Source organism: Parasteatoda tepidariorum, chromosome 3, assembly GCF_982258835.1.
Source record: "Parasteatoda tepidariorum strain Cologne lab strain chromosome 3, Ptep-v5.0, whole genome shotgun sequence".
In the NCBI taxonomy this organism is placed as follows: domain Eukaryota; kingdom Metazoa; phylum Arthropoda; class Arachnida; order Araneae; family Theridiidae; genus Parasteatoda; species Parasteatoda tepidariorum.
Window position 1 is genome coordinate 83,596,877 of NC_141757.1, and position 12,549 is coordinate 83,609,425.

Sequence of the window (12,549 nt, forward strand, 5' to 3'; positions counted from 1 at the left end):
AAAATTACTTTGTTACAATATAATATTCTAACACTAAAAGAAGTACTTACGTAGCGTGAAAATATCTTTTGTGATGTAACTCTTTCAAAAGTACATAAAAATGGTTGCCAGCAGGGGTGTACATGTAGATTTATTAAATACACCTTGTTCGCCACCTAGGAACCAAATCTAGAACCCGACACTCGAAATATTTGCTCTGTTACAATCGTACCCTGTTACAATTGACCCCACTCTCCCCTATATTTGTTCCACAAATTATGTATTTAGATTTGAACTGGTTTCTCAATCATCTGTTAGCCATGTTAGTTCTGTTTTTGATTTCTATTTGGATGTCGTTACTATCGTACCTAAATGTTTAAATGGAGCCACTCGTTCAAACTCGTACTCGATAGCAAAAATGTAAAATAATATGCCAAAAAATGCAGCTTTTTACTTTCCATATTTGAAAGGGCACCAACTAAAAACTAATGGGTAGAATCGATCGAATTTTTTCACGAGCAAATCTTGCGGTATTAGCTGTAAAAATATATAATGATTATGTTGCTTAAGTGTGATGTTGGCTGTGAAAAAACGAAAAATAAATTAGATAAAAAAAACGAAATTACTTTCCGAACAACCCAATAGTTTCCAAGTTCATAACGATTGACTAAAGGCGTTTTGTATATGTTAGTGTAAGATATTGATATGCAATACTTTTCTCAAGATGGTTTAGCACAATTTCAATAATTTATACAAGTACAATATTTCTTCTATTTTATGATTCAAAATTTATTTCTTCAACTGTAATGTTATAATACAAAATATAATTTTAAATAAAGTGACTTTTATTACAAACTTACATGAAAAAAAAAAATATGTACTTTGAAATTAGCTCAGTAATTATATTAATAATGTAATGATATTTTCAGTGATGATATTTCCTGGTATTTATTATAAATTTTAATTGAGTGTATAAGCCGCAGTTGGATTATCCACTTCGCATCTCTGCTTACCAATCCCACCAGGGTTTTAAACATCATAAATATTTTTAAGAAAGGTTATAGTTTCTTTCCTTACATTCAAAACGTTATATATAAGTAGGACAAACAACATTCTAGAGTCAATAAGTTTTAGAAAATAAATGAAAAATAATAACGTTTTATAGTTTTGCCTTTCAGACATTTTATCCGAAGAAAAGAAATTGACGCTATAGAAAATTTAAATACTATATAATTTAAAATTAATATTAGCATTTCTAATGTGTGCGCTCTTATGAAAGAGTGTGTTCTCTGAATTATGAAAACCTTTCGCCAAGATGAAAACTATTTCGACATGAAAATTCAATCATCAAATGAAGAGTAGTTCTTTTTCCGAGTATTTTTTTTCCTCTCTTGGCTAACTGTATTTACGTTATTTACATTTAGTACATTTATTTACATTTACCTTATTTTACATGTAAATGTGATAAGTGATAATATATAAATATAATTACTTGTGATATAATTACCTCAAAAATTGGTAAATGTAATAAATTATTGAATATTTATCATATTTACAAATTTTATACAATCCCCGACTCATAGTGGGGAATGCAATAAATACGAATTATTTCGTTGAGTTACGAGGTCTTCATTCCAATAATTTTCTTCTAATTCTTAATAATGAATTTCTAAATAACATTAAAAAAATTGTTAAGAATTGGAATAACTTTCTAGTAGCTATTAAAACTTACAATAATTTCACACTTTAAGGAATACTGGGCAAAAGCCATTAACCTTTAAAAAAAATATCAGTGTAAGAAATATAGAGCAAATATTTACCAGATAATGACTTTTAACAATAAAATACTTCAGTGTAAGGAACACCGGGCAATAACAATTTATTTTTAAAATAAGTGTGAAGAATATCAGTCAACTGTACACGGGAAACAGCTCTCATATTCCTACCGGATTAATAAATGGGTTAATTTCGTTATTTAAATAATTACCCCATCTTTTGGGAAGGGTAAAAATGCATATTAATCACTCAGCCTGGTATATATGTTCCCCTACACTGATATTTTTTAGTGTGAAGAGCTGCCCCAGGTAAACATTTGCCCGATATTCACTTCACCAATTTTTTCTTAAAGACCATTACCTGGTTATATTCCCTCCACTGAAGTTTTTTTAAAGACCGCTGCCAGGGGAAGTTTTTTCATATAAAATAAAGTGTCTACGAACTGATGGTCTCTAATCTAGATGGTTTTACTTACGTTCACAGTCAGGAAAATATGCATTTGGATACCAAATTCCTTCTCTATAACTGCATTTAAGCGAATGTTCCTCGAGCCCGTCTAAAAATCTGTAACCGTTCGAGCATGTTCCTTTGCAAATTCTTAAAAATAACAATAAAATTATTTTTAAATAATAGGAATTTTTTTAAAAAAGAAATACATCTTTTGAGAAGATTTAAAAATAAATTCATTTTTATCAGACTTAAAACGAAAAATATAGGTGGGATCGCTATTCAAAGATGTAAAGGGAGAACTTTGGGAGGTGATCAAAGTTAATCACGAAAGTGAAGAACCCTATTTTTCCGTTTTAGGTCAGACAAAACTAAAATTATTTTATTCAGTTTAGTCAACTCAACAGGAAGTATGCAGTTTTTAAAAATTTTAATTTCGTGTTTCTTAATTTTAATCAATAATTGTTTTCAAGCATTATCCCTATAAATCAATTATTGGATGCAAGATCGATTTTCCCGTGTAGCGCAGTGTTTTGGAAAAAGGCATCTTTTCTTGACTCGCAATCGCGTGCCATATTTTATGTAGTATTATTTATTATTTAAAAAATAGTGAGGAAAATAATTTGTTTGAGAGCCCGTGGTGGCTAAGGGAATAGAGTGTTCGCCTTCCAATGAGGTGAACCGGGTTCGAATCCCACCGATGGTTGGTCGATATGAATTCCGCACCCGGCTCGCACAAACCACAGTGCTGACTTAAAATATCCTCAGTGGTAGACGGACCATAGGTTAGAGTCCCCTTGTTGCCTAGATAACCGTGGGAAGTTTTCTTTCAATTTCTCTAATGCGGGTTAGCCCCATCAAAATGTCCTCCAGGAAGGCAAATTTCTCCCAATACTTGATCTAGGAGTTCCCTTGTCTTCTGGATTGGGTTCAAAATTACAAGGCTACGGAGTTGAACATTAGTAGTCGCAATCAGGTTCATTTTTATCGACTCAGGTTAATTTTTATTGACTGTATATATAGTCAATCTCTGCCCCTATGTGATTCCCAATTTTCAAAATTTTAATCACTTGTGTTCCTAGAGTTTATACATATATCTATGTCTTTTTCGTTTTAAAAAAAAATTCCTGGAATTTGATACCTTTAGTACTGTTGCGCCAGCCGTAATTATATTCTGAGTTACAAACATCCTATATTTTACATGTGAAATTGTTTCCTTTTATTAACTTTGCACCCCTACTGAAGATGCGACATCAATATCCCTTCTGATTGTTACTGTTTATTTTCTTTGTAATGTTTATTTGCATTTAGTTTATTTCTAAGTAGCACTCTTTTCTGGATTTTATATTTAATACTCTACCTATTTGTAAAAACTCTAATTTGAAATTTTGAATATGTTTGCTCATGTAATTGAACTGTTACGCTCACTTCGAACTTTCGGAGTGCCCCCCCCCTTAGGGGGGGGGGCTTAAGCTTGTTATTAGTAGTCGTAAACCCGAAACCGGGTCGACTGTTTTACGACAGTAACATATTAACACGTTTGAATGCCACTCTAATTTTACATGGCTTGCCCGTCTGGCCAAACGGTAAATAACTACAAACTAAATTGCAAATATTCGACAGATTTTGCTAGTTTTTGAAAGGTGTAGCATGACATATCTGAAAAAAGTGGTGAATTATATAAGCCTAGGAATTGTTTAGAAATAGTGGTGGATAAAAATCTACTAAATTGAATTTATTAAACCAAGAATCACAATTAATAAACTACCACTTGAAAATATTTATTCGCTGTCCGGAGCAAGTTTGCATCTCTGTGTATATAAATGAAACTATTTTTGTGTGTTCTATATTGCATTAATTTCTTCAAACCATTTTAGTAACGATAACAACATTAAAAAAATTAAAAATTTACTCAAATTATGTGTTTCTAATAATCTTGGCTACGCCGGTCACCGGTGACCCCCGTGGCCGGTACGAACAAACTCAGAGCCGGTCGCCAGTGATCCTCATGGCATTCAACGTGTTAATATATATATGAAGTTGTTAAAGAAATTTCTAAATAATACTTCACTTAATAACGTATTTCTATTTGAGAAAATGATTAAAAAAAAATTTATTTTTCCATTATTAAAAGTAAACCCACTTAGAAAAAGTAATTTTATAAATTCATTAAAGATCTTTCTCCAGTTAATTTAAATTCTTAATTCTTAACTTCATTATGAACTATAACAATGTAATTGTCAAATTGATGTCAATTAAGGTACCTAACCTTATTGCTGTCATTAGAAACCTAGCACAAAGGTTTCCACAAATGGTATATCCCGGAGCCCCCGTATTCTGTGGAAGGGTTAAAGGGACTCCGAAAAGTTAAGACTTTTATTGAAGAAATTTTTTATTTATTTAACATTTCTGAAATCTTATATTTAAATTCAATCAGTAATCCATTATTTATTTAATATTTCGGTTGTCTTTATAAAATTGATTTTAAAATTGCCAATGGAAAAAAAATAACATTTTTAAAAATATTATTTATCTAATAACGATGCATTATGAAAATGACATGCTTCCATGAAAAAATTTCATATGTATTTCCAATCGTGCTTTTCAAATCAAAATAAACTAAATTCGTTAATAAAGAAATATGCTTCTCTAATAACCAATTTTCCTCTAATAAGCATGCGTTTCTCTTTAATTTTCATTTCCACTAAACCCATAATTCGGCTTATTTTATTTATTTTCAGCTTATCTATGCACAATAAAAACAAATTTATAACTAGACTAAATTCAGTTCCTGGGCTGCGAATTCAACTATCAGACACAATTCAACTGATTTAAGAATATCAATGATAAAAAGATGAAAAAATGTCAGTCTCATCTTATTAAATATTTTCAAAATACAGTAGTCTTTTATTCGATAATACATTTACAATTCCTTTTTTTTAATACTTTATTTTTAAAGTCAGTGTTCCCACGAAAAGAGGTGGATTAATTAGGGTTTCATAGTAGAAAAAAAATTGAGAACCTCTGACTAGAAGATTCGTACAGAGCAACTGTTTAAATTCAGCTTCGTAGGTTTAACCGTTCGTAATGTTATTTATATTGTACAAATTACGAATTTAAGGATCACTTATTTCTAAGAAATGAAAATATCCGTACTTACATTTCTGTTGGAAAGTTCGTGCAATATAATTTTCCTGGTCTAGGTGACTGAATGGCTCCACAGTAATTAGCATCTGAAATTATAAATATAATCTGGTTCATTTAAAAAAAATAGTAATGAATTTTAAGTTTGCTTTATAGTGACATTCAAAAGTTTTATTAAAGCTTCATTTGTTGAATATATTTCGTGTTAGTATTTTCAAATGTGAACTTTATTTCACTTTAATTTCAAGTAACCGCTTCTAATTTTAAAAGTTCGGATAATATTAATAAATTTGTTATTAATAACTTAATACTTACAGGAGGTTTGCCTTTTTTGTATTCCTTTCTTTCTAGAAATTGAATGGTTTCTGTTTTTACAAAGTTTTAACCATTCTGACTCATCTTGCATTGGATTTTCAAAAACACACAGACATTCTTTCTCATCAAAATCTGCACGACACCTAAATGGAATGTACAATTAAAAAGTTTATGAGATTATCATCTTATAATAAATTCAAATAATTTTATAAGCAGGTTTTAGTTCTGGCCTTACGTGTGATTGCAAAGTTCACCCGGCAACCAGGGTTCATCCAAATGTTATTAGAAATATGAAATGGATTCCAGAAGTTCGTACACGATCGTAGTAAAGAATTAAAAAGAGTTACATAAATGGCGCAATTGCGGTGGAATTCAATCAAAAAAAATTGTGGTGAAGTTTATTATAACGCCCACATTTGGTCAACACTTTTTGTTACTAAACAGACACTGCAGTATTTAAAATACGGGAAGAATAAACCATCCGTATTCATTTGATTTCATCAAATTTTAGATTATCATATGGTAAAGTATTAGAAATCTAATACAAAAGAATATCTGAGATATGATAAATATTAGAGACACTGCCTTCTTGCTCTAGAATATATTTGTGAATAATGTATAGTGATATACATTATTGATGATATATATATACATAAATTGTAGAGAAAACATGGAAAAAAATATAATAAAATTTTTTTATGAAAAGTGAAGGAGAAAAATAATTAAAAATAATAATTTTTTTAAAATTTTTATTATTATTAGGAAAAAATTAAAAAACCGAAAACAAAATAATGAAAAGATAAAATTTCGTCATCAGCTCACACGATTATATCCGCAAAAAAACGTGTGTAATATATATATATATATATATATATATATATATATATATACACACTCTGAACTACACTTTACTAGTCAAGAAGGACCTACCATATTTGCGTGTTGTTGATAAATTGTTGTTGAAATTCATGGCGTCTGTGTTTTATTTTACCGTTATCACCTTTCTAATGATCTTTTTTTTAAGCTACTCTTATTTATTGGTCATTAGAATTATAAAAATTATTTTAAGTTCAGCTTATTATACGCTTACAAAGGATTCATATCGAAACAAGCAATGATTTCGGCCCATAGCAGCAATGTTCTGTTTCGTTTTGATAATCTCGGTTCTCGGGGTAAGATCGGGTACCCCCTTGATGTGTAGCTATGCTTGGCCATGAAAGCTGTAGTTCAACGGAAGAAGAAGATAACTACATCCAAGACAGAATGAAGGTTTTACGGGCCCTGGGACAAATTTATAGCGGGCTCCTTCTTCAAGGCACAAAAAGCCTTATTTTCATATTTGAAATTTTTGAAGACCCTTTATACAAAATCGTAGTTTTTATATAGATATGAAGTAATTCTCAGCAACTTTAACAAAAAAATAAATTATACGCACTATATTTCAAATAAAAAAATTTATTTGGGCCCTCAGCTGTGCTAGACCCCAGAGCAGAGATGGGAATTTGTTATTCATGAACAAAGAATAATGAATAATTATTCAAAACCTTCCTGAATAATGAATAAAAATTTATTCATTAGTTAGAAATATTTTGAATAAAGAATAAATCATTCATTATTTTCAATCATTATTCTTCATTCATAAGTCAAGAATAAGTGAATAATTTCTCTGCTCAACAGAAATGGGCACGAAATACTTTAACTACAATTGTGACAACTACAAATAAAAAGTACATAGTATTAAACTACTTGTAATCATTTTTATGAGTTACAAGTTACGATTTCTGATAAAAAGTGATTATGACCTGCAATCACAAGACGTGATAACTGGTTGTAGTTACAAATGACCGAAATCTTTTACTTTAAGCAATAAATGCAATCAATATGTACGATTATAAGCAGTCATTTTCACTAACCATCATTATCTAACGATTACAAGGAATATCGAATACTAATAATTGTAAAAATAGTTACAGCACGAATGCATAAATATGCTATACTTACGTGCGGACTTAACTACGTTGCATGTTTTTACGTATAAATACATGAACGAGCACTGTATATAAATGTTTCCATGAAGAAGTAAAAAAATTTACGTACTTACGTGCATTGTATGTACAAGTGTACGTTCAATGTATAAATTACGTGTACGTTAGTATGCATGTGTACACATATACATACAATATATGCCAGTATGTAAGCAAAAGTATGTATGTGTGTACCGATGCACATACAGTGCACGTATGAACATAATGTGCGTATCCACAGAAAATGTATATGTATGTAAAATATACGTACGTACAAATGCGTACGTATCTATGTGCAAAACACGTACAAAGGTTATACGATACGTATGCTCACGCAATGTATTTACGTCTGCAGTATGTAATAGCAATGTATATACGTTAGTTGTAGCTCATACAACGTACCTCCATTTATAAATATATATATATAATTATGCAGACGTACATTAAAGAGTTAGGCATCGATTACAGGCAATTACAGCTATGTAATCAATTACTTGAAATCGTGATTACTATTTTAAATATATGTATTCACTTATGCAAAATATATGTGTGCACAATTATACATACACACATTTATAAATTACATGTACTTACTTACATGCATACATTGTATAAGCATACATATAATGCAAGTAAATACAAAAATTTTTGTACATATATACGTACACTCATACATTACATACACATGTTTTGGCGATGTACATAAATATGTGCGTATATACATATGAACATACAATACACGTGCAAACCATACATGTCTGTATATGAATTTTATATGTATAAATATGTACATATATCGTATGTATAAACTAAGTTCTTATGTACATATCTACATTCATGCTATAAATGTACTTGCTTGTATAAATATACGCATACGTACATACATATATTGCCTCTTTATAGGTACCTACAAAGTAACAAACATACATAGAGACGTACATTGTACTTACATCTGTACATTCATACATACATCCTATATGCATACGTACAAATATTGTATGAGTTTAAAATATATCTATGTATGAGCAATTGTACATATGCTACACATACATATATACGTCTACATACATTCGAACTTACATGTATTGCTCATACATTAATAAATTGCATTTATATACGTACGTTCATTCTACGTATATAAAAATATGTTGTTACATACAGATACGTTTACAAACTGTATAAGCATGTAGTATGCAATCGTAATAACTTGTAATCGTATCTTTTAATTACATGCACTCGCAATTACTTGTAATCACGCTTGCATGTAATCATATAGTCTGATTACTTAATAACTCGTAATCGTTTTTTATTGTGATTACAAGTAATCACAATATAATCTTATTCGTGTATTTATGTAAGTATTTTAGTATGTAACTCTGTGTTTAAAAGTTTCCTTTTAATAAACCAAACAATAGTAAACTAAATAATTCATTTACATATACAGTTTATGCATTGCTTTAGAAGTAGTCAATTACCTATAATCCCTATTATAATGTAATCAAGCCCACTTGAAATTATAATTACATCTAATCGTGTTGTAATCATATATATCAAAATTGCTTAAATTTAAAATTATCTGTAATTGTTAGATTATAACTTGTTAGTTGTAGTTATGATTTCTTGTAATCTTACTTTATGATGACAAGTAATCACGATGTCTTGCAATCCCAGGACTTGATTATTTGTAATTCTGATCATGTGAATGACTTTTATTGTGATTATAAATAATCATTACCACTTGTAATAAGAAATAATTATTATTTGTTACTGTGATTACTTGTAATCATGATCATTACAAGCAGTTGATTACAAAGCAATCATGATCATTACAAGAAGTTGATTACAAAGCAATCATTATCTATAATTAATTACATTTGTAATCGAATTCTATAATGGACGAGCAACTTGCAATGGAAATGGCATTTTTCGCTGGTAATTCGAGATAATAATCAGAAAAATTAGTCATGACTAATGAATTTATTCATCAATCATTATTCAAAAATTTGTATAATGAATGATGAATAATGACTAAATTTGCATATGAATAAGCATTCAGAATAAATTTATTCTGACTAAATTTAGTCATGAATAAAATTTCCATGAATGGTGCTCATCACTGCCCCAGGGCAAATTGTCCCTCTGTCTCCCCTCCTTGATTGCGGCCTTGTTTACTTCACATATAAATTACATGCATAATTTTCTTAAACTGCCATACAAAATATAAATGCATATACATATATTTCTTTTTTTTTTGTTGCCAAGTGTAGTTTAATATCTAACAATGTTTTTAGCATTTTTTTAGAGAATGTTTCTTTAGAACATATTGCGCAGTGTTCAATACAAAAATGCATGTTTTCGATAAACTTAAATGCTGTTTGGGAGTAACAATTTATTAGAGTTTAATATGAGCCATGTTCCTTTATTTAGACGCTTATGAGCAGCATAGGTTAAGGATCCATGAATTAAAGTTACATAATAAAGGTAAAGGTCTTATAAGTTAAGGACCATAAGGTAAGAATGGTAAAAAAGTAGTTTAAAAAAAACAGCATTACATGTAAAGTAGAAATGGTTCATTCTCACTGCAATTCACTTTCTCCACTTGTACTTCACATATTTCCAAAGAACTCGGGAAAAATATTAAAAGCAAGTAAAAGTCTGCAAGATAGAGAAAACATTGTTAAATATGCTTTATACATTTACTGTTGTAGAAATAGAAATGATAACTTAAAAATAAAAACAATATAGCCAACCCTATAAAGAGAGAAGAATCATAATAGAAGATTCTTCTTTAAATTTGTTTAAGTTAATTTATTTTATATAATTGTCTTTTTTTATAAAATTATAATTTTACTATGAATTGAAAGAAAAAAAAGCACGATATTACAGTGAATAAAAATTTTTAAACTAAAATGTCACAATCAGTTATAGTCTTGTACTTATTAACCCTCTGATGCAGAATTTTTATTAAACGTATTTTTCATTAACTTAAGTCAAAATAAGTGAAAAATATTATATTTAGCATTTTAATAATTAATGTTTATGAAATACAAGTATACAATACAAGTGTTATGGTTATGAAATACTACATGATACACCGGTGTCTTTTGCTGTGTTAAAAATAAAATCTTCCGAACACGGCTCACTTGCAATAATTTTACACATGTGCCCTTATTTCCAGCTATTTAGATCTAAGAAAAACAGTTATTCAAGATTGAAACTTAATTAACAAAATCAATTATTGATACATATTTTGTATATGAATTAAAAAAATTATTTTTTTAAAGTTACTTTTTAGCATTTTATATTTTAGTACAAATATAATTCCGATAATCTAACAGATTTTTTCAACAGCTATTAGACTGTTTTTTATAATTAAAAGGTATGTTTGTTTGTAATTAGAGAGCCAGAAAAAATATATAAAAGGGACACCAGCATCTGTGTCAAAGGGTTAACAATAGCAGCTTACTTTTCAAAAAGATTTTTTTCATCTTCTCACATCAAAATCTACCGTCACTTGCATTACTGACGTTTTACCTTTCAGAAAATTACAACACAAACAGATTACTGCCCATTGTAGCACTGCAAAAAATATTTTGAAGTAGAGGGGCAACAATCGTAATTAAAATTTATTATCCAACTAGCGAGTTTTGCTGCTTTGCATGGCTGTTTGCGTAAAATATAGTTTGAAAAGGAAAAAGGTTTGATCAAATTACTCTATTATCTATGATAAGGATCGCCCACATTTAATGTTGCGGTTAGTTCCTTGTTCTTTGAAGGAAAATTAATTTTTTTACGTAACTTAAATTCATAATACCGTTCCGATAAATGCTAAAAAGAGCTCGTAACAAATAAAAGAAACTTTACTTGAAATTAATACTGTAGAAATATTACTGGAAGAAGAAAGTACCTGAAATTTTGTAGAACTTTATGTTTAAACAGTTTAACTGTCGAACAAAACAAAATTTTCTCCATGTATAATTAGCTTTTTTTTATTGATTTATTTCATTTTCCTTGCAGAAGATAAATAGTAGACTATTACTTTGTACACAAAAGAATGTTTATAAAATTTTGAAAGGAGAAAGAAAAAAAGTTATATAATAATCTTTTTTCAAAGCAAATAAAACCAAATCTTGCCAAAATATCATGGATATAAGACCAATATATGATAAAAGAAAAATAAGCACAAACTGTACCCTAAATAACTGGTCACTTGTGTAGCACAGCAGCTGACCGACACCCTGTCAGTCAGTGAAAATTCATGAGAAATCGATGTCTAATTGGGTGTACGATCGCCTCTAACAACTACCGCATCAGCATTTCATACTGTTAACCAGGGGTCTATCTATACCAATGCCTATGGCAACCGTACACAATCTTGCACTGGGGCACCCTTGAGCCGTGTCGTTGGAACTGGTCGTCGAGTTGCAATCGAGAGTCCTATACGCGTTCGATGGTATTAAGATCAGAGGATTTCGCAAGCCAACCCAATCGTTGAATATTCGACTACAGGTACACGTCCCCCAACTAACCTCTGTGTTGACGGCTGTTATCGTCCATAAAAAGGGTATTTGTTCCACATGAACCCAAAAAAATATCACATAAGGTGAAAGTATCTCGGCCCTGTACTGCTGACAAGTAAGAGTACATCAATCGAAAACATGAAGGTCGGTATGCCCGTCCGAACTATCCTCGACCATAGTGGTCTTTTTCGACAATGTTATAGTATTGGGTTCTCTCCAGATAAGAATACGTCTAGAGTCACTGTCCAGACTGAATCGCGATTCATCATAGAAGAAAAACCCGCGCCAATCATCCTCTGTTCAAAACATGTGTTCTCAGCACCATGCTAGACTGTTCTTTTTGT

At 29.9% G+C, this 12,549-nt stretch overlaps 1 protein-coding gene across 1 annotated transcript in view; it reads right to left on the bottom strand.

Moving 5' to 3' along the window:
* The window catches only part of LOC107449166 (clotting factor C), a 35,289-nt gene extending 23,933 nt beyond the window's left edge, over positions 1-11,356 (bottom strand). The window contains exons 1-5 of the mRNA XM_021144312.4: positions 11,152-11,356; positions 10,238-10,340; positions 5,662-5,804; positions 5,363-5,435; positions 2,231-2,352 (exon numbers count right to left, since the gene is read on the bottom strand). Of these exons, the coding sequence (XP_020999971.2) occupies positions 2,231-2,352; positions 5,363-5,435; positions 5,662-5,804; positions 10,238-10,340; positions 11,152-11,173 (463 nt within the window). The 5' untranslated portion in view covers positions 11,174-11,356. The remainder of the gene's footprint in view (positions 1-2,230; positions 2,353-5,362; positions 5,436-5,661; positions 5,805-10,237; positions 10,341-11,151) is intronic.
* Between the last annotated feature and the right edge of the window lie 1,193 nt (positions 11,357-12,549).